This window comes from Balaenoptera musculus, chromosome 11 (genome assembly GCF_009873245.2).
Source record: "Balaenoptera musculus isolate JJ_BM4_2016_0621 chromosome 11, mBalMus1.pri.v3, whole genome shotgun sequence".
NCBI lineage: Eukaryota > Metazoa > Chordata > Mammalia > Artiodactyla > Balaenopteridae > Balaenoptera > Balaenoptera musculus.
In genome coordinates, this window is record NC_045795.1 from 72,649,110 (window position 1) to 72,671,290 (window position 22,181).

At 47.9% G+C, this 22,181-nt stretch overlaps 1 protein-coding gene across 6 annotated transcripts in view; it reads left to right on the forward strand.

Annotated features, from left to right (window-relative positions):
• Positions 1-668: 668 nt before the first annotated feature.
• The window catches only part of FLNB (filamin B), a 139,558-nt gene continuing 118,045 nt past the window's right edge, over positions 669-22,181 (forward strand). For 3 of the 6 annotated variants that reach the window (XM_036870396.1, XM_036870397.1, XM_036870398.1), the window contains exon 1: positions 669-1,419. In XM_036870396.1, the coding sequence (XP_036726291.1) occupies positions 927-1,419 (493 nt within the window). In that variant the 5' untranslated portion in view covers positions 669-926. The remainder of the gene's footprint in view (positions 1,420-22,181) is intronic. The other 3 variants (XM_036870399.1, XM_036870400.1, XM_036870401.1) reach the window with 2 other exon arrangements.

Genomic DNA, 22,181 nt, shown 5'->3' on the forward strand with positions numbered 1-22,181 from the left:
TTATTTTTGGCTGCGTTGGGTCTTCGTTGCTGGGCACGGGCTTTCTCTGCGGGTCTCTCATCGTGGTGGCCTCTCCCGTTGTGGAGCATGGGCTCTAGGTGCAAGGGGTTCAGTAGTTGTGGCACACGGGCTTAGTTGCTCCGCAGCACGTGGGATCCTCCCGGACCAGGGCTCGAACCTGTGTCCCCTGCATTGGCAGGCGGATTCTTAACCACTGTGCCACCAGGGAAGTGCCAACAATGTGTGGTATTTTTAAAGACAAAGTTTTGGTAATTTGTTACAGCAGCATTAGGAAACTAATATACATGGCAAATTGTTGTTCATTTCTATCACTACCATTAAGCTGTCTGTGATAGTTGATTTATACTTTTCTCTTCTATTAGTCTATGAACTCCTCAAGGTTAAGTTATAAATTTTTCTTATTTACCATTGGTTGGGAGGCGCTAAGAAGGCTGGCATACAGTAGGCACTCAATAAATGCTATGAATATTATAATTCATATGAGTTTAGTTAAGATGAAATGTAAGATGTCCATTTCCTTCACGGTGTCCCCAGTGCCTAACACAGAGCCTGGCACACAGCAGGAGCTCAATAAAAGCCCTTATTGAACCTTACTGAACCTGTAGGTGGATGAAATACCCCTCCCCGCCAACCCCTCCCCTGTGACCCAGGCGGCCGTCCCTGCCCATTCTGTCCAGGTTCCTACCTCTGCACATCCCCTCACTCTGGGACCGGGTGACCCTCTCCTTGCGGGTCTCCCGCTTAGCTTCCTTTAGCGGAGGCTGTGAGCACAGAGCTCGGGGTCCTGCGACGCCTTGCAGTTCGTGGGACGCAGTGCCCGTTTTGAGCGGCAGGGGGCGAGCGTGGCCCGGGAACTCCCGCCAGAGGGTTGGGACGGGGCGGGGCTTCAGGGGCGGGTCGGCTCAATGCGCAGGCGCGGGGCCAGACGCCTCGCGCGGCCACGGGCAGGCGAGCGCAGAGCAGCCCCGGCCGCGGCTTCGGAAGCAGCGAGTTCGAGCCCCGCTCCCGCTCCCGCTCCCCTTCGGTTTTTCGCTTCCCCGGCCCTTGGGCCTCCCTACGCCCGTCCCCGGCAGCTCGCTGTGCATATTGCTCTCTCCGCCGCCAGTATGCCGGTGACCGAGAAGGACCTGGCGGAGGACGCGCCGTGGAAGAAGATCCAGCAGAACACGTTCACGCGTTGGTGCAACGAGCACCTCAAGTGCGTGAACAAACGCATAGGGAACCTGCAGACCGACCTGAGCGACGGGCTGCGGCTCATCGCGCTGCTGGAGGTGCTCAGCCAAAAGCACATGTACCGCAAGTACCACCAGCGGCCCACCTTCCGCCAGATGCAGCTCGAGAACGTGTCCGTGGCGCTCGAGTTCCTGGACCGTGAGAACATCAAGCTCGTGTCCATCGGTGAGTGCCCTGGCCGGGCCAGGCGCCGGCGGTGTACACCTCGCGCCCCCGCGCGTGCGCCCCCGCGGGGGCTGAAGCTCTGTCGCGCGACCCCACGGCGCCCAGCAGCCGCGGGCTGAGTGTGGGCTCCGAGGCCGGGGGACGTCGTCCCCGAGGGATGAGGACAAAGGGAGCCTAGGCCCCCTCCTGGGAGCCATCCCCTGGGGTGCTGCTGTCGTGTGAGAGTTCCGCGCCGTGCGTCCCGGCAGTGCGTCTCTGGGGGGCGGTGGGTTGAAGGTTCGGGCTGGGGCCGCACGGGGAGAGGTGGGGCTGTGGCATTTCTCTGCACCTGGGGTGCCCCTGCGGGAGCTGGGGGACTGGAGACCTCTGGTCCGCCGTCCCTGGGGCTGGGGCCTTAGTCAGACGCTCTCCGGAGTGCTCGCCCAGCTGCGCCCAGGCCGCTGCGCTCGGCGGCCGCGGAATGGGCGTTGGCTCGGAGGCCAGGTAGGGAGGCCTGGGGAGGGACTGTTCTCTGAACCTGGGGCCCTCCCGCCAGGTGGAGATGGGGACCTCGCCGTCGCCGAAAGGGGTGGGGGCCCCGCGGTGGGAAGGGGAGCCTCGGGGGGGTGTGTCTTCCTCGCTGCCTCTGCTCCCAGCTCAGCTCTGGCTCCGCGCAGCGGCTGAGCCCGCTGTTCCCGCTGAAGGTGTAATTTAGAGATGGTGGTGGTCACAGTAACTGCCGCCTTGTAGGGAGTCCCAGCTAGTGCGCGCCGTGTGCCAACAGCCTTCTAACAGGCTTCCAACAGCCTTACCTCGGTCCTTACACATGCTGCGAGCTGGGGCGTCATTAGACCCATTTTACAGACAAGGAGGCCCAGAGGGTTAATGGGCTTGCTCAAGCTAGCGAGGGTCTAGCTGAGAATTGAAGGAAGTGTGTGACAATTAAAGGAGACTTTGCCTTCCTCTCCCCGCCCTCCCCACACCAGGATCTTCCTGAGAGGAGGGAGGGAGTTGGTGTCGGGTTCCTCTCCCCCTGGAACTGGGGAGGAAGAATGAGGGTGAGGTCCCACTATGACCTGGGCTGGTTGAGGACTTCAGGAAGGGTCACAAGGCTGCTGAGGGTGGAGGCTGTGACGGGAGGGGCAGGGGGTGTGTAGTGTGCGAGTGTGCAGAGTGTGTGTGCAGAGCATGTAAGTGCAGAGAATGTGTGTGCACCTACATTGTGTGTGTGTGTTCTGCTAGGTGAGCCTCTTGCCAGGGAGGAGTTGGCCCAGGCCTGGGTCTCAGGTCTGTTCCTGAGGAAACCAGGCCTTAGAGTGACCCCCTGACAGGAAGAAAGGGCCATGGGTGTGGCTGCTGGGACTTTCTCCTGCCTAAAACGGGTTCCCTCTAGGCTGAGCCTCCTCCCTCTCTCCCCCGCCCTCCCCCACACCTGTCCTGGCAGGTGGGGCTGCTTCCTGGGTCCAGGCAGCTGCCACCGCCCTGTCAGCCTCCCCATCGAGGGCAGCTTCTCTGCAGAGGGAAGCCGTGCGGCACGCCGTCTTCTTTTGTGGGCCCATCTCGTGTAACGAGGGAAGGAGAACCTCAGATTTCTGTTGGAATTCTTCCCTTTGCAGAAACCAGCTTTCCCTCGGAGGAATCTCAAGGGCTGACTGGGCTCAACTCGGATCTCTTCTTTGCTTTAAAACTGTGTATTTATTTAATTAACTGAACAAAGAAACTTAAAGTAAACCAGGAGTATCCAAACATGACATGAAATCTCTTTAAAACACAAAACAAAACAGACAAAACCCAAACCACAGCACCAGAAAACCCTGGGCTGCCTAATTTGGCAACTGTTTACAGAGGCTGCAGCTGCCTCCAGCATGGCTTCCCATCAGTGCCCCAAAACTGGGGTCTCATTCTAGACTTTTTCTGGTCCCTTACATTTTCCTCCTTGATCCTCATGATCTTCATTCCTGAACCCACCCAGGCCCTAGCGTCTTCCCATCAGTGCCCCAAAACTGGGGGCCTCATTCTAGACTTTTTCTGGTCCCTTACATTTTCCTCCTTGATCCTCATGATCTTCATTCCTGAACCCACCCAGGCCCTAGCGTCTTCCCATCAGTGCCCCAAAACTGGGGGCCTCATTCTAGACTTTTTCTGGTCCCTTACATTTTCCTCCTTGATCCTCATGATCTTCATTCCTGAACCCACCCAGGCCTTAGCGTCTTCCCATCAGTGCCCCAAAACTGGGGGCCTCATTCTAGACTTTTTCTGGTCCCTTACATTTTCCTCCTTGATCCTCATGATCTTCATTCCTGAACCCACCCAGGCCCTAGCGTCTTCCCATCAGTGCCCCAAAACTGGGGGCCTCATTCTAGACTTTTTCTGGTCCCTTACATTTTCCTCCTTGATCCTCATGATCTTCATTCCTGAACCCACCCAGGCCTTAGCGTCTTCCCATCAGTGCCCCAAAACTGGGGGCCTCATTCTAGACTTTTCTGGTCCCTTACATTTTCCTCCTTGATCCTCATGATCTTCATTCCTGAACCCACCCAAGCCCTAGCGTCTTCCCATCAGTGCCCCAAAACTGGGGGCCTCATTCTAGACTTTTTCTGGTCCCTTACATTTTCCTCCTTGATCCTCATGATCTTCATTCCTGAACCCACCCAGGCCCCAGCGTCTTCCCATCAGTGCCCCAAAACTGGGGGTCTCATTCTAGACTTTTTCTGGTCCCTTACATTTTCCTCCTTGATCCTCATGATCTTCATTCCTGAACCCACCCAGGCCCTAGCGTCTTCCCATCAGTGCCCCAAAACTGGGGGTCTCATTCTAGACTTTTTCTGGTCCCTTACATTTTCCTCCTTGATCCTCATGATCTTCATTCCTGAACCCACCCAGGCCCTAGCGTCTTCCATCGTCCTGACATGCCAGGGTTAGCCTCCCCTTCCCTGGTTGTGGCCTGTGGACTTTTGGCAGCTTCTTGCTGTGGATCTCTTCCCACGATAATTTACATCGTTTTATTTTATTTTTTCCTTTTAAATAATTTCTTGGATCATATTCTCCAGGGTGACATTCATGGGTCAAAGGTTGTGGCCACATTTATGACTCCCGTCATTGGCTGCCTAATTGTTCTCCAGAAAGACCTTACAACAAACAGGTTTTCCAGCCTCTGGAGGCTGGAGGGAAACTTGCCAAGTGCCAGAACTCCTGAGCAGGTAATGCCTGAGGCCTCTTCCCTCTGCTCCTGAGGCTATGCTGGGTAAAGGCCCTTCAGAAAAAATTCACATCCAGCGTGGACTTCAGTTCAAGCTTTAACTGCCTATGCTGTGTTACATTGTGCTGACTGTGACACGCGCTCCAATTTGGGGGCACCCACTCGGTGTTAAGCGTGTTCTGTTGCTCACCCACCCCATTGATCACCACCCTGAATCCTTGAGTTCTGGTTTCCTTGTCTATATGATGATCTGCTTTTAGCAAGTCCCTGGGAGGGTTAAGGGCTTGCCCCAGTCCTGGCCAAGTGCTTAGAAAATGTTTGTTGTTATTACTGTGGTGGTTGTTAGTATTATTACGTCCATTTAAAGTTGGGGAAACAGGAGTGAAGTCCCTTGTGGAGGTCACCCAGCTGGTAAATCAGGTCTGCGGAGTTGTTGAAATTGAGCCTGAACTGACCTACCTTTCAGTGTCAGAAATGAGTAAAATACAACCAGTTTCCCCCCTCAGAAAGCTCATGTTAACACCAACTTTTGCAAGTCTGGGGTGTTGGGGTTGTGGCTGGACATCCACACGTTGAGCATCTGGCCTCGAACAAAGCAAGGCCTTAGGTGAGTAATAAGCTTAGTCCTCTGAACTGTGATGAGGGTCCGTGAGGTGAGTGTCGTGTCGGGAGGTGCGCAGACTCAGTTTGCATCTTGCATCTTGTGTTGAGGTGAATTTGCTGGGGGAATGGCCGCCTTGTCTTCACTGGTTTTTTTGGTCTGTTTTTTTTGAGATTTCCTGCTACTCACAGGATAGCATTTCATTTCCATAATCTGGGAAGGTATCTTTGAACTAATACAGGGTTGTGTATACTTTGGATAACTCCCAACAGTATTTCATTGTGGGAATCATTAGAGTTGGGTATAGGCGCCAGCTGTGTGACATGAGGTGGTCAAACGTCGCCAGAGCGCCGTGGCTTTTCTGCCTAGAACTCCCTGAAAGACAGCCCTGGCTGTTCACGTTTGTGACTCCTTGTAAGGTGGGCCCATCCTAGGCTCCATCCCAAAGTTAAAGTTCTTTCTTATATCCTGGGCAGTTCATAGTGAGGCCTCAGCATATTTTAATTCTAGTTGTCTGCCAGGAGCTGGCAGGTTTATTTATTTGTTTTTCCAAAAGCCTTTCTGCAGCACAGCCAACTTGGAGAAGAAGGGGTCTCCCAGCCCAAGAATGACAATCAAGGCGGGCTAGAAGTTTGGGTGGTGTGTTTTGGCTTGATCCTTTACGAAAAGGAATTCTTTCCTTTTTAAAGGATGTGGTCCGACCCTGATGTTTGCTTAAGGTACCTGTGCCAGGCCAGCACCGCAGAACGGGCGGGGTGCATGTTCCCAAGACCTCGGGTCACTGGGCGGAGTTTCCAGGGTGGTGGGTCACCCAACCACTCACCCTGTTTTCCTTCCTTTTGTCCCACCCTGACCAAAATAATGCACAAATAATCCTAAATTCTGCTCTTTCCTCTAACTACTTAGCAAATGCCACTGTGTCTTTCAGGCAATGTAGTTCATATCCAGAGAATGCTTAAAAAGTAGCAAAGTAGCATGCTTTGTCAGAATTAACAAGTTCTGGGCCAGTTGCAACAAAGTAACCCAGTGGTATGAGCTAGTTAAGAGCTATGATTCTTGGTTCAAATGCTACATGCCGCTAAGTAGCTATTAAGAAATTTCTGTGCACTGGTTTCCTTATCACTTAAATGGGGATAATAACTACCTCCTTAAAAGGTTGTTATAAAAACTAAACAAGTTAATATTTTTTAAAGTGCTCCGAACAGTTCATGGCACATAGTTGGTGCTGTGTGTTTGTTAAATAAATAAGGTGCTGTCCAGTAATAGTCTCAAAAGTCACGCTGGAGGGTTTGCACGCTGAAAGGACATTTAAGATCGGCACCACACTGGGGAGACCAGCTTGGTTGGCTAATGTTGATTCCTATCGCTGTAATAGGGTTATGGACTGCCCAGAGGCTGTCCCCTCTTTGGAAGGGGGTGACCCCTGGTTATGTTGTGGCCGCCTCCGGGGCCCATTCACGCCAGCTTTGTTTCTGAGAGGTGGACGGGAGCTCGGAGTGGCTGGTCATTCCAGCCTCCCACCCGTTCAGGAGTCTCTGGGCCAAATCATTTCCAGATGGCAGTTGGGCCTCTGCAGGCTCCTTCAGCACCGGTGGGGCCAGCATGCCAGTCAGCAGCTGCCTTCATTCTTGGAGAGTCTGTACTCAAGGAGAGCTTTGATTTGGAGCCAAATTATGTCTCCTGGGCACTCCCCCTTCACCCTCCACCCGGGGAGGAGGGTCCTCGTTCTGTGCTGTGAGGCCGTGTCATGGGTTAGTTAAGGATGGCTGCCTTGCTCCTTGGGCAGCGGATGCTCAGGTTCGGAACCTTTGGGCCCTGCTTGTAGTGGCTGCGTGGCCAGGGTACCTCGTCATCCTGCTTTCTCTATAAGCAGCCTTCGGGTCAGCACATACCCGAAGCTAGTATAGGCTGAAGCTAGAGTGCCAGGATTCTAATCCCCACTCTGCCCCCTAACAGCTGTGCAACTCAGGTCCACTGCATTAATCTTTCTGCCCCTCAGTTTCCCCATCTGTAAAATGGAGGAGAATAATAGTTCCTATCTTAGCGTTGCTGAGAGCATTCTATTTGATTTGGTTAAGTTATAGCATAATGCTGGCATTGTCATTATTAGTATAATGGACTCTGTCTTCCGTCTATCCTCTGGCCAGTCCTGCCACTGTCGTATGGTGTGTTAGCTATTCCCTTCCCCCAGCTTGGAACCTCTAATGAAGGTGCCCCCCAAGATTCTTTTTTTCTTCCTTTTCTCATTCAACAAGACTACGAAAGATAAACTCTGAGCCAGGCTCAGTGCTAGGGCCACAGGAATAATGCGAGTCATGTCCCCGGTTGCCTTACACCCTGCTTAACACAGAGGAGAGACAAGTCACCAGGGAGTGTCCTTCTCAAACTTTCAGGCACACGTGAATCATCTGGGAACTTTAAAATGTTGGTCTGTTAAAAATGTCGGTCTGATTCACTAGATTAGGGGTGAAGCCTGGATTCTGCTCTTCCAGGGAACTCCTAGTTGCTGTTTGTGGACCACCCTGTGAGTAGCAAGGATTGAGATGACAAGCCCTCTGGGGAGGAAGAGCACCTTCCCTCAGGCTGAACTGGGCTGTCTGGAGGGCTTCCTGGAGGAAGGGGCTGTTAAGCTGAGACCTAAAGCTTGACTAGAATAAGGCAGGTGAGCAGACAATTAGGCGAGCACAGGAGTAGAAGAGTGTGTCAGGTGGAGGTTGGAGGAGTGGTGGAGAGGTAGGCAGGGGCTGACTCACAAAGGGCCTTTTGAGGCTGGAGGCTGCCAATCAAGCATCTTCCTTGAGGGGGCTTGGGGTAAGATAGGTGAACCCAGCTGAAATGGATCATCTAACCTGGGGATCTCTCCACTGTTGCTCAAGTCACTCCTGTCAGAAAAAAAATTGAGCCCTGTCCGCATATATGTACGTTTATAAGTTGTATACATATGCCACCTGTCAGTCTGTATATTAAGTGTTACTGTAGTAGAGCTTAGTTTCTTTTTAGATAACAAGTCCAAACAGAAGTTTTTCCTGTGCTCCACTGGATTATCTTGTGCACCCTTGGGGTACATATACTCTATTTGGAGGCCCCATGAGGACCTGCATGTCTACATTTTCTTTTTCTTTTTTTCCATATTGTTATTATTCTGCATTTAGGTTTCATCTTTAATTGTCCCCTGTTAAAGTGGTAGATCTAAAATTATAACCCCTTCCCCCAACAAGTTGAACCAAATGAATAAATCCAATGGAATGAGCCATTTCCATCTAAATGCGTGCTATTTCCTGCTCTTACAAAAGATTAAAATTGCCTTTCATGATATTCTACTAGAAGCCATTTTACATTACTGTTGTAAATCTAGTTCTTCATTAAACATGTTTGATAATCACCAAATTAACTCAGGTTATTGGATGGTAAACAGCAGTACTTTCTTCTTTTTGGGCTTGGAAAGTGGCCTGGAATTTATAAGGTGCCTAGCTACTTTTGAGTAAATTGAGTCCATGTTCTAGGAAGAGAGTTTATTTTGCCAGTGTTGACTTCCTCCTTTCCCCCATCATCAAAACCTGGCACAGGTGGACAGCTTGGCAAGGAGGACACCTGTGCTTCTCTGCATATTCCTTGGCTATTCTTGGTACCAAGAATGCACACGATGATGCCATTTGTGTACCAAATGTCAGTGTGTGCACACGCATCCTCTAACATATTCAGTAGTATCTAGCGTTTCCCCATGCCTACTGTGTGCTAAGCATTGTCCTGAGTGCCATACCTTTATTACTTCTAATCCTTATTATGAACCCTGCAAAGTGAGTGGCTTTGTATCTATTTCCATTTTATACGTGAGAAAACTGAGGCTCAAATATGCCTCACTTCACATGCCAGGCATGATGCTTGCCTGCATTAAACTGTACAGTGTTTTTTTAAATTTTTTTTTTTAATGTTAAAGTTGGGTTCCACACTTGTGAAGTAAAATAGATACATTGTAGTGAGAGATTTTCTACTGCTTTAGTCCTGTTCATTTTTATTTTGCTTGAAACTAATCATTTGAACTTGATTAATGTGAAATTGAAATTTCCTTCTACAAAACAAAACTTTTGGGGGCCGATTTGCTTCACTTTTTTCCGGTACCATAGAGCTTAAATGGGGGTCTTCTTTCCAGTTCTGGAGACAGCTCTCTTGTTCTTTCCCTGCCTTTGTTTGGTTTCCAGGGGCAGTGATTTCACTGCAGGTTTGGACAGCAGGGACCAGCTGAAGGTCTGCTTTGGGGAGCCAGGCAGGGCTTTCTCTGTGAGGCCTGGAAGCCAGAGGTGAGGAGGAGGTGCCTCCTGGCTGCAGTCCTGTGGGTTTGCAGTGCCCACCACTTATGGGGGTGGATGGGTGGAGTTTGTTGAGGTCCGGCTATGCTGGGAGATCCTTGGTGACAGTCGACATTGGCACAGCTATGCTCTGTCAGCAGTGACCTCACCCCAGATCGTTTCCTTCTGCTACCTGTAAACATTAACCGGCAGGAGGGTATGTTGGGTTGTGCTGGCTGCTGAGTAGAAGCTTTCTTTCCCGGCTGGCACTCGACCTTTATCAGTCTGGCAGCCCGGTTACAAATGGCTGCCCGCTTCCAATCCAAGCCAGTGGCTCCCACTCACGTTCAGGGAGACTTGTGGGCAGGCCCCTTGCCGTGCACCGCGGCACCGAGCTGTGTGCTTCAGGGCTGCACTTGTATCCCCAAGGGCTTCTCCTGCAGCGCAGCTCCTGAGAGAGCAAGCTGGTCTGGCCGGCCGTCTCGGTGCTCAGCCTCCCCAGAAATTGCAGGGCTGGCTTGTTGAAAGGTCTGGGCGTTAACACAACACTCCTGTTCTCCGTCTCTGAAGGCCCTTTATGCTGGCATGAATTCCTTTTCTCATGGAGATCTGAAAGCTCTTTTGACTAAATGGGTCACCTTTCTGGGTATTTTCATAAGGCTGGTCAGCTTTTGCCATGCCAGACAACTTTTCTGGAATTTCCGTTCAGATATAAAGGCAACCAAAGAGGTTGGATTATTTGGAACACTGTGGAATTTTGGCTTTCGAGCTACAGGGAAATGGGTGGGGATTGTGGCAGGGACTGTGTAAATTCGCTGCGTCCCATAAATTAAGATTTTCAGATTAGAAGAGGCAGGCAGCAGTCAGCTTTCCTCTGACAAACAGGAGTGGTGTTGCTTTCTGCCTCGTGCTGCTTGTGACCCAGGCAGCGGCAGGCCTCCCACGTAGCCTGGGGGATGAAAGGATTCTCAGTGGCTAGCATCAGATTCCTCCATCTCTCCTGCAACCCCCAAGAAAATAATCAAGTTCTTATCATGCTGGTACTGCACTGCTTGTGTGCACCTCCCTGAAGTGATTTATCAGATATTCCGGGGAAACAAGAATTATTTGGCATTCTACAGCCTGCTGGGAGCATGGCTCAGCCTGGTGCTTCTTGCTCAAGAACAAAGCTATTGTTCCCTTGGTGGGGTAAAGCAGGCCAGAGGTGGCGGACCAGGCCCTGCCGTCCTAGGGAACCTCAGGTGCTGAGGCCTTGGGGCTCAGACCCTACAAGGCCTTTGTGACTTGGCAGTTCTGTTAATTGAACAGAGTTCTGGGTTCTGTTTATAAGATTCCTTGTCAGAAGAGGCAGAGGCTGGAAGGCCGAGGGTATGCTGCCTGTGGGACCGGGGGCCCCTCATTGCAGCTCCCAAGCCATCCGGGGGCAGAACCCAGAAAGTGTTCTGGGAGAAGGAGCCTTGGTGGATCCTGGCCTGCAAGCACCTGGGCAATGGCTTGTCACATTTCTCATCTCCACTAAAAGAGGCAAGCTGGCACCTGGGGAATGCCTCTCCTGCTGGGGAGTCCTTTACAGGAAATGATCTAGGTGTCATATTACGTTTCCTGTGGGGCACGCATCTCTTACCATAATTGTCCCTTTTTCTTGGCACTTTTGTTTGACAGGCATGGGGAGTCACACCCGAGGTTGGAGGGCGTGAGACCCTCTCCTGGACACCCACAGCTCCCCGCTCCCCCAGTGCCATTCCATTTCATGGTTTACTAAGCTGTATTGATCTCCTGACTTGCCTGTGTTGTTCTCCCACTGGGTCACGACTGCTCCAAGGGCAGGCGCTGTATCTCTTGTTTACCTCTGGGGCTCTGAGCTTGGCTCTTAGTAGAAATATAATAAATAATTTATCAAATAAATAAACAGCCTCTAGCATAGATGGTTTGAAGAATAAGGCTGGTACTTTGACTTGTTTGCAATATATTTGCTTTCAAAAAATGCAAAATCATAGTCCTTTGCAGCTTATAAAGAAATGGGAATTATGTGAAGTGGACAACTGGGTCTGGGGTCCCAGTAGAACACCTCGTTTTTTGGGACAGTGATGCTGAATTTAAAGAACTCAGCACTTCATAGTCATTCTTGACTTAGAACATCTATGATTTACGTCAGCTGATAGAGAACAAGGCCTTTTCTGGGTTGACGTGAGGCTCAGAAATATGAATATAAAAGGAAGCCCCTGAGAGTCACTATGATCATAGTAATAGTTTTGTCAATAATAGTGAATAGGGGCTTCCCTGGTGGCGCAGTGGTTGAGAATCTGCCTGCCAATGCAGGGGACACGGGTTCGAGCCCTGGTCTGGGAAGATCCCACATGCCTCGGAGCAACTGGGCCCGTGAGCCACAGCTACTGAGCCTGCGCGTCTGGAGCCTGTGCTCCGCAACAAGAGAGGCCGCGATAGTGAGAGGTCCGCGCACCGCGATGAAGAGTGGCCCCCGCTTGCCACAACTAGAGAAAGCCCTTGCACAGAAACGAAGACCCAACACAGCCAAAAATAAATAAATTAAAAAAATAATAATAATAATAGTGAATATATATCAAGCACTTACAGTACCAGGCATTGGGATAAATGTTTCTCAGTAATAGCTAAATGAAACCTCATCGCAACCCGGAGCGGTAGTTATTGTGGTAACCCCCATTATACAGACAAGGAAACTGAGGCACACCCAGATCAGCCAGTGAGTATGTGGCAGACTATGACTCAGACCCTCACCTGAGATTTCAGTCCCCAAGGGAAAGCCATCAGCTCAGCACGTCTTCGAAATTAGCTTCTAACAAGTTTTAAAATATTGAACAGTTGCATTTGTAGTTCTTTGTAAAAACAAACAAACAAAAATTGCAAGAACATAGAGAAATATAAAGAAAAAACATCATTTGTGAAAAATCTTAACCAGTCTTTTTCTGTTTTTAGGGAGTTTTGCTTTCAGTGGCCTTTTGGTCAGAATGGGGAAGAGGGAGATGCATTTTCTCAGGAAAAAAAGAGGCTGTGGACTGGAAACGTTTTGTGAAATCATTTTGGTCATACGGATGGTTGTAATAAGATTCATCCTTGAGTTATTGCTGAGCTGTGGCCAGCATTAAAATTGGAGGTCTTGGTTGAGGCTCATCATGGTTTGCAAATCTCCCTTCCTCTAGAAATATGTTTTGGTCAACCACGGAGTGGGGGTGTGCCAGCCACTTCTGTCTCTTAAAAGCTTTTAGGACCAACTTTTATTGGGACTGCCAGGGTCTCTTAATAATAGTTATTATCTTTGGATACATTGTGACCTTGTCTCATGATTAGCCAAGCACAGAAAGTCTTTTACCTTTTAGTTGTTCGGCTCCATTAGCTGTTTAAATATGTCTCAAATATGCGCCATAACAATGCAGTTGGGCAACTTGGTTCATCCTTGTCTGCCTGGGAACTTTTAGATGTCTGAAAATTATCTGCAGCCCTGAGGTCTGCATTGGTTTTTTGGAGACATCACTTTTCTCAACAGCCCTCAGGACACCAGGCCCAGGGAATCATCCCGTCTTGGTCTCCTTTGAGGCAAAGGAGGTAGAATGTAAACCACTTTTAGTACAGATTGAGCCATTTCCTGAGGGTGCTTAAGAGTATGGGTCCATTAGACCCTGCTGCTTAATAACTGGGAGACTTGGGGCAAGATGCTTGACCTCTCTGAGGTTCTAAGCCCCAAGCTATATTAGTACCCCACTCTTGGTATTATTTATATATATATATATTTTTTGGCTGTGTTGGGTCTTCGTTTCTGTGCGAGGGCTTTCTCTAGTTGTGGCGAGCGGGGGCCACTCTTCATCGCGGTGCGCAGGCCCCTCACTGCCGCGGCCTCTCTTGTTGCAGAGCACAGGCTCCAGACACGCAGGCTCAGTAGTTGTGGCTCACGGGCCCAGTCGCTCCGCGGCATGTGGGATCCTCCCAGACCAGGGCTCGAACCCGTGTCCCCTGCATTGGCAGGCAGACTCTCAACCGCTGCGCCACGAGGGAAGCCCTCTTGGTATTATTGAAGATAAATGATACATTCCCTGTAAAGCATTTGATGCAGCCCTTGGCGGACAGTAAGGGCCCCATAAATGGTGGTTATTGCCTTCTTCCCTCCTCCCTCTCCTCCTAATTCCTGGGCCTCTGGTGGCCCCTTCTGACTGGAGGAAGACATGGCCTAATTGTTTTATAAGGGGTAGGTGGGTGGGAATACACTCAGAAATTGGTCAAAGATACCTCATACCTAATAGGCTGTTTTTAGACGAGGAAGTGGCCTCAGTTTTTGAGGGCAGGAGCCATGGGCCAGTGGCATTGCCTGGTCTTCCGGCCAAGCTTCCTTTAAGGATAGAAAACAGGTGCCAACTATTCTTGACATCTTCCCCCACTTTCCCTTTCTTCCTATTTGGCTTAATGGAGCTTTTTTAGCTAGCTCATTTGCCCGCCTTTCTTTCTTTAATCCTTCCTTTTTGTCTCTTAGCATGTTGTTTGCTCCCGTTTTTTTCTCTCCTGGTGTTGCTCTCGCGGAAGTGGCTGTAACGCCGTCCGGGGTCCAGGTGATGTGCTTGCTCGTGGGTCTGAGTCTTGGCTCTGCCCCTTGAGAGCCGTCTGACCCCAGCTTCCTGTTCTGTCTCTAGGAGCCCATCTTTCGTGTGCAAACTGTGATAAGAGAGTGCTCTGCTTTAGTGAGTTCTCCGGTATAAAGAGAACATGCATCTCTAGCCCTTAGTCAGTGACAGCTGCTGCTGTGGTGGTGTTAGCGTTGCATTTTTACTGTGAAGCCCTACCCCCTCCCACTTACCCTTTTCAGGCCTTAGTGGAGGAGGATGAAGAGGGGGCAGCTATGCTGGAGGGGAGGCTGTGCTGACTGCCTTGGGCACTTTCAGCCTGAGACCAAGCAGGTTAACCCAGCTGCTCGTCCGCCCCCAGCCCCACTCCTCCAGCCTCCTGCCCTGGCCCTGGGCACCGCCTTCTCTTTCTTCTAGTCCTGGGCCTTTGACATCTGGGATCATGGAGGGGCTGCCTGCACCACCTGCCAGGATTTGTGCTGCCCTGGGTGTGGTCTTAAACCTAGCACTGTCTAACCTCTTGTCATGGAGCTGGCGACAATAATTTTACAGGAGTGCTTGGAAACTGTGCTGCTGGGGTCACACCAGCCTGTATCAAGGTTGCTGGGTTGGGGTGAGGGAAGGTGGCTGGCAACAGCAGATTCTGTGGCTCCTGAGACCGGAGGATGTGGGAGGTTGCGGGGCGGGCATCATTCTCTGTTCTTGTCAGGGATACGCTGGTCTTTGCCCAGACAGGCTGAAGGGATCTGTGTCTTGTGTAACTGCGTGCTTCCCCCAGTTGCCCCTTGAGTACAAGCTGCCTGCTGTGTCGTTGGCTGGGCGATATTTCTAATACTGCGGCCTTTGAGGGGAGTGTCATTTTTAGGTCATCTTTCGTGGGGGCAGGGAGCACCCAGCACCTTCCCCAAAGGTAGAGTTTGCGGGGGTTTTACCTGAGTGAGTGACGAATGCAGATTTTCATGTTTTAATACTGGGAAGATATTAGTCAGCCTGGGTACTGTTTCCACGTGACAGAGCAAAAATTTAAACCATTACGCAATGGCTTTTGTTTCACCAGCTATTAAAGTTGACCATCAGGCATTATCAATAAGATCAGCAAGTGTTAGTTAACCCGCTCTGCTTCTGGAGACCAGTTTCTGGTCTTGGAAACGGCCCAGAGCAAGTTGGATTTGGCAGGATTTCGGGTCCTAGGCAGATGGCGGGACCTAGACACTGGATCTTAGTCCCAGGCCTGCTTCTGTCATCACTGGGGCCTTGGAGAGGCCCTACCTCTCAGCGTGTTTCCCCATCTGTAAAATGGGAGATCTGTCCCATTTCAGTGTTCCCCCAAATTCAGTCATTTGTAGAGGAACCACCTTTATTATTTTCGCCATGTCCCGTATCTCTATTTCATTTTCACTCATCACCACCCCCGTCCCCAACCCTGTAGTTGACTCATTTTTAAAACAAATGTATTTGAAAAGGAGACTTGGTGTCACTATCATAATGGAAAAGCAGTGTCACTAGGTAAATCGAAGGTAACCATAAATAAACCCAAAACAGTGTCATTAAATCCCAGCTGGTGATGTTGCCTGTTCTCAGTGCGAGGCCTACTCTTTCCGTTAAAAGGAAAATTAGCCAAAGATGGAGAGGCGTTCAGAGTAACCTACCAGCACACTGAGCCGTTGTCCTTGACATACTCTGAAGGGTTGAGAAAGAATTGGAAGGGGAATAAAGTTTTCTCTGTGATGCAAAGGCACTCTGACAGAGTGTAGCTCAGAGTAGTAATGTATAGATGCTTTGTTCAACAAATACTTGTGGAGCCTTTACCGTGCACCAGGAGCTGTGCTGGAGGCTAGGAGCATAGAGGGGTTGGGACTTGGAAGAGTTGTTAAGAAAATGATTTTTTTATAATTTGAGTTTTTTGAATGAACAATAAACCTATTTCAGTCCAGAATGATTCTAGAGAAACTAAATATATTGAAATTGTATCATTGTTCTTATAGTATTAAGATAATGATCGATCTTAACCTTTTATGTAATGATAACCAATTTTACCTCCCTAAAGCCTGGTTTGAGTTAGAGCTCCCTTGGAGCCCATGTCAATTGTAAGTAGATAAGATAAAACAAAATGGCCTGTTATACTCTTTGCAAAACCGCCCCCCCCCCCCATTAGCCTGTCCTGTAGTTTCTGCAAAGCAAGATGGACACCAAGATTGGATCTCTGAATTACCTCAGGCTAGTCTCCAGGAATGGATGGATTCTCTGAAGTAGTGGGGTATGAGACTGAGTCTGATTTTTCTGTCCATGTGCTAGCCGAGGACACCACCTGCCTCCCTTGGGTTTCTGGGAGGAGGGAGGTCGTGTTTAAGAGTGAGGACTTGGGAGTCAGGCAGCTCTGGAGTTGAATCTGGGATTTAGTGCATGATGTAGGATTGAGTTACATGATTTCTCTGGGTTTACAAGTGCTCAGTGTTCTCACCTGTAAACCGGGGATAATCATAGTTTCTACCTGCAAGAGTGTGAAGATTTAATGAGCTAAATTTTGTAAAGTACTTGCCATATGGGAAATATTCGGGAAGTGCTGTCAGGTAATCCCTTACTTTTCTGATTGAAAAGGTCAGGGTTTTACTACTCTAGGCAGGTGATGAGTGAGGTTGAAGGGAGATGTCAGATTTGGGGTTTGGTTAGTTCATGCTGATTGGCATTAGATTTGGGACAAATGGTGTCATGACCCTAAGACATTGTGTATGGGTCTAATCTGGATGAAATGGATAGCAAGAAGAGCCCTCAAGGGGGAAGTGGGGCAGTAAGAATCCTTTCAGCTGCAAGGAATGGGACCCCGAAGTGGCTCGCTTATAACAAAATTGATTGACTCATGTCAGTGAGCCTGGACAGTGTGGGTTATAGGTTTGTGAGATCCAGTGACTCAGTGACGTCATCAAGGACCTAGGTTCTTTTTTTTTTTTTTTTTTTTTAAATATTTATTCATTTGGCTGCGTTGGGTCTTAGTAGTGGCATGCGGAATCTTTTCGTTGCAGTACGCGGGCTTCTCTCTAGTTGTGGCGTGTGCGGGCTCAGTAGCTGCTGCGGCGTGTGGGCTTAGTTGCTCCACAGCATATGGGATCTTAGTTTCCCGACCAGGGATCAAACCCACGTCCCCTGCACTGGAAGGCGGATTCTTAACCCCTGGACTACGAGGGAAGTCCCAAGGACCTAGGTTCTTTGGGTTTCTGCTCTCGTGGTTTCATTGATCCTAAGGCTGGGACTTCCCTGGCAGTCCAGTGGTTAAGACTCCACGCTTCCAATGTGGTGGGGGGGGATGCAGGTTTGATCCCTGGTCGTGGAACTAAGATCCCCACATGCCTCACGGCCAAAACATTAAAAAAAAAAAGGATCCTAAGGCTGATTCCCCTTGTGGTTTCCCATAGCAGAGATTAGCAGAGACTTCTTCCTGTGAGGCTGAGAGACAGTTCCCAGAAGCTGGCAACAGATCCTACTTATGTCTCATAGGCCCAAGTTAGATCACATGGCTACTTTTGAACCAGTATCTGGCACGGGGGATTGATTGCCCTCAGACCATGAGGCTTTTTCTAGAGTTGAGGGTAGAGTCACTTCTTGAAGGTGCATAGGTCCTGTTGGGAGGGGTAGATCCAGACTCCTATCAGAACTCTTCTAGGAAGGGCAAAGGGGGCTGGATGCTGGGTGGGCCTGTTGTAGTGGGTGATATCAGAAAAGGGGTTGGATCTGCTTGGGGGAAAGGAGGAGTGTGATGGCGAAGATGTATGTCTTATTCCATAGGCTTCTTTCTCCATCTCTCTACCTCTCCCAGCCCCTTTGTTTTATACCCAGGGACCATGCCCACACCCTCTTCTCCCTCCCAGATACCTTTGGTACGCCTTCCTGCTTCTACAAGACCTCCTCCTCCATGCTGATTTATTGTAGGAATCCAGCTGATTGTGTATCATTTGTAAAATAGAAGTAATTTGTGAAGCATTTGTTGTTTTTTCCTAGTTAAGAGTAATATATGTTTTTGCATAGAAATGGGAAAATGCATAAAAATAGTAAAAGAGGAAAAAAAGCTTATAATTTCACTGTCCATAGGTAACAAGGAATTGTTAACATTACCTTCCGGTTTTTCTCTACAAGTATGTATATAACACATTATAAATAGCTTAGGAGCCAGACTGGATGTAGTTTTGTATTTCATCATTTGATGATAATTTCTTTGCAATCAAGTATCACTTAAAAACTTGATTTCTTATAACACTCCATCATAAAGGGCATATCCTTTGAAAAGAAATTATGTCAATAAACATGGAATACAAAGCAATAAAAATAAACTAGAACTCTGCTTAGTTTGGGTTCTCCTGAGAATGGTCTGGATACAAGGCACCCAAGTAGAGGTGCCTTTTTGGGGTGGGGTGATCCCAGGAAGTAGGAAGGAGGGACGGTGTGTGAGACAGAGGAGTAGAAACCAATATTAAGGTGAATTATCAAGGTCACTGCTGTGGGCGGCAGGAGCCCAGTTCTGCTGGAACCTCCTGAGAAGTGTACAGAATGCCTCTAGAATTGCTCACCTGGAGAAGGACAGGAAGCTGGAGACCCACCAGCTCCTCTTCTCTCCATCTCATTCATGATGGAGACATGAACTCCTTCAAACTTCCAGGCGGGGTGCCCATTGCATGCCAGCTCTGGGGGGGTGGGGTTGGGGGCAAAAAGGGAAAAGAAAAGGCGTGTGCTTGCATAGGTAGCTGGTCCTGGGGAGGAGATTTGAGCTGGCACAGAACTGCCCACCGTATCTGTGGCTGAAATCAGACATGGGCCAAGGGGATAGATAGATGCAGGCATCAGCAGCATCTCCAAGCATATCACCTTGGATCAGTTTCACAGTGTCCAGAAGGAAAAGCAAATTGCAGAAAGACAGATACTCTGTGATACTGTTTCCATAAAGTTTTCCATAGGTAATAGAAATACAGCTATGCTCATGGGAATGATCATTACCACTCTGGATAGTGGTTGCCTAGGGTAGGGATGAAGGGTGTGCAGACATGAAGGGGTGTGCAGGGGCTTTTAACTCTTTGTAACATTTTATTTCATCAGTTGCATGGTGGTTGTATTGCATTATGCTTCTCCCATTGTGTGTGTGTGTGTGTGTGTGTGTGTGTGTGTGAAATATTTCCCTTTTATACTCAGTGCTAGTACAGTGCATTATTGAAATTGGACAAGGGAAGTTAAAAGGTACCCTAGTTTTATTTTGTTTGTTTGGGCCCAGCTTGTTAAAAAGAAAACAGAACATCCTCAAGAAGTCAGGATGATATTAAAACAAAAGATATTTACACTTAGCAGGATTTCTCCCTCCCACTCCCCAAGTGTGTGTTGAAACTCCTGAGTTAATAACCTTAGAATGTAAGGCCCCTCTATTGTTTGTGAACAGGGCAGGCTTAGGTTTCTCAAAGGCAGAGAGAACTTCTAACATTTGCCTCTGGGAGCTTCTAGTCAATGGCTTTTTGTCTAAGTGGAGGAGATATTTCTCAAGGAGATATCTCAAGGGATTGCTGGAATGTTTGCATTGTCCTTTAAATTGGGGGGAAAGTCCAGAGTTAGGGATGGTTTGACAGTAGAATGAATTTTATGAGATTGTTGCTTTCTAAGAACACCTTTGCATTATGGCCAAAATCAAGCTCCTCCATTTTGTGATTTGGTGGTTCCTATCTAGGGGAGCTGTGGTCTTGGTGTCCCAGGCAGCTGAACATAAGAGCTCAGAAATGTTTAACTTTTAAAAAACTACTTTATTGAGGGTATAACTGACATATAGCAAATGACACATTTAAAAGTGTACCATTCAAAGGCAACGAAAGCAAAAATGAACAAGTGGGAATACATCAAACTGATAAGTTTCTGCACAGCAAAGGAAACTGTCAACAAAATGGAAAGGCAACCTGCCAAATAGGAGAAAATGTTTGCAAATTATATATCTGATAAGGGATTAATATCCAAAATATATAAAGAACTCATACAACTCAAAAGCAAAAAACCCCAAACAATGGGCAGAGGATTTGAATGGACATTTTTCCAAAGAAGACATACAGATGGCCAACATGTACATGAAAACATGCTTGACATCACTAATCAGAAATGCAAATCAAAACCACAATGAGCTATCACCTCACAACTGTCAGAATGTCTATTATCCAAAAAAAAACAAGAAATAACAAGTATTGGTGAGGATGTGGAGAACAGGGAACCCTTGTGTACTGTTGCTGGAAATGTAAATTGGTACAGCCACTATAGAAAACAGTATGAAGTTTCCTAAAAAAATTAAAAATAGAACTATCATCCAGCAATTCCACTTCTGGGTATTTATCTGAAGAAAACAAAAACAATAACTCAGAAAAGGTATATACACCCGATGTACACTGCAGCATTATTTACAATAGCTAAGATAAAGAAACAACCTAAATGTCCATTAATGGATGAGTAGATAAAGAAAATGTAACATATGTATATTACATATTCAGCGATAAAAAAAGAATTCTTGACATTTTCAACAACATGGATGAACCTCGAGGGCATTATGCTAAGTGAAATAAGTCAGAGAAAGACAAACACCATCTGATCTCACTTATATGTGGAATCTTAAAAGAAAACACACACACACACACACACACACACACATAAAAAAACAAATTCATAGATGCAGAGAACAGATTGATAGTTGCCAGAGGCAGAGGTTGGGGGGTGGGCAAAATGGGTGAAGAGGATCAAAAGTTACACTTCCAGTTATAAAAAAGTCATGGGGATGTAATGTATAGCATGGTGACTGTGGTTAATGATAGTGTGTTGCATATTTGAAAGTTGCTAAGAGAGTAGATCTTAAAGTTTTCATAAGAAAAAAAATTAGTCTCTATGTATGGTAACTAGATGGTAACTAGAATTATTGTGGTGATCATTTTGCAGTATATACAAATATTTTAAAAAAGAGATAGAAATGATTGCATCTACTGAACTGAGGGCAAAATCTCAAGTTCTAAACATCAGTCATGGGGCTTCCGTGGTGGCACAGTGGTTAAGAATCTGCCTGCCAATGCAGGGGATATGGGTTCGAGCCCTGGTCCAGGAAGATCCCACATGCCATGGAGCAACTAAGCCTGTGCGCCACAACTACTAAGCCTGCGCTCTAGAGCCCGCGAGCCAACATCACTAATCATTAGAGAAATGCAAATCAAAACTACAGTGTGGTATCACCTCACACCAGTTAGAATGGGCATCATCAGAAATCTACAAACAACAAATGCTGGAGAGGGTGTGGAGAAAAGGGAACCCTCTTGCACTGTTGGTGGGAATGTAAATTGATACAGCCACTATGGAGAACAGTATGGAGGTTCTTTAAAAAACTAAAAATAGAATTACCATATGATGCAGCAGTCCCACTACTGGGCATATACCCAGAGAAAACCATAATTCAAAAAGACACATACACCCCAATGTTCATTGCAGCACTATTTACAATAGCCAGGTCATGGAAGCAACCTAAATGCCCATCGACAGATGAATGGATAAAGAAGATGTGGTACATATATACAATGAAATATTACTCAGCCATAAAAAGGAATGAAATTGAGTCATTTGTTGAGACGTGGATGGATCTAGAGACTGTCCTACAGAGTGAAGTAAGTCAGAAAGAGAAAAACAAATATCGTATATTAACGCATGTATGTGGAACCTAGAAAAATGCTACAGATGAACCGGTTTGCAGGGCAGAAGTTGAGACACAGATGTAGAGAACAAACGTATGGACACCAAGGGGGGAAAACTGCGGTGGGGTGGGGATGGTGGTGTGCTGAATTGGGCGATTGGGATTGACATGTATACACTGATGTGTATAAAATTGATGACTAATAAGAACCTGCTGTATGAAAAAAAAAAAAAAAAGAGAGTCATGTACCACAATGTTCATTGTAGCACTGTTTACAATAGCCAGGACATGGAAGCAACCTAAGTGTCCATCGACAGATGAATGGATAAAGAAGATGTGGCACATATATACAATGGAATATTACTCAGCCATAAAAAGAAACGAAATTGAGTTATTTGTAGTGAGGTGGATGGACCTAGAATCTGTCATA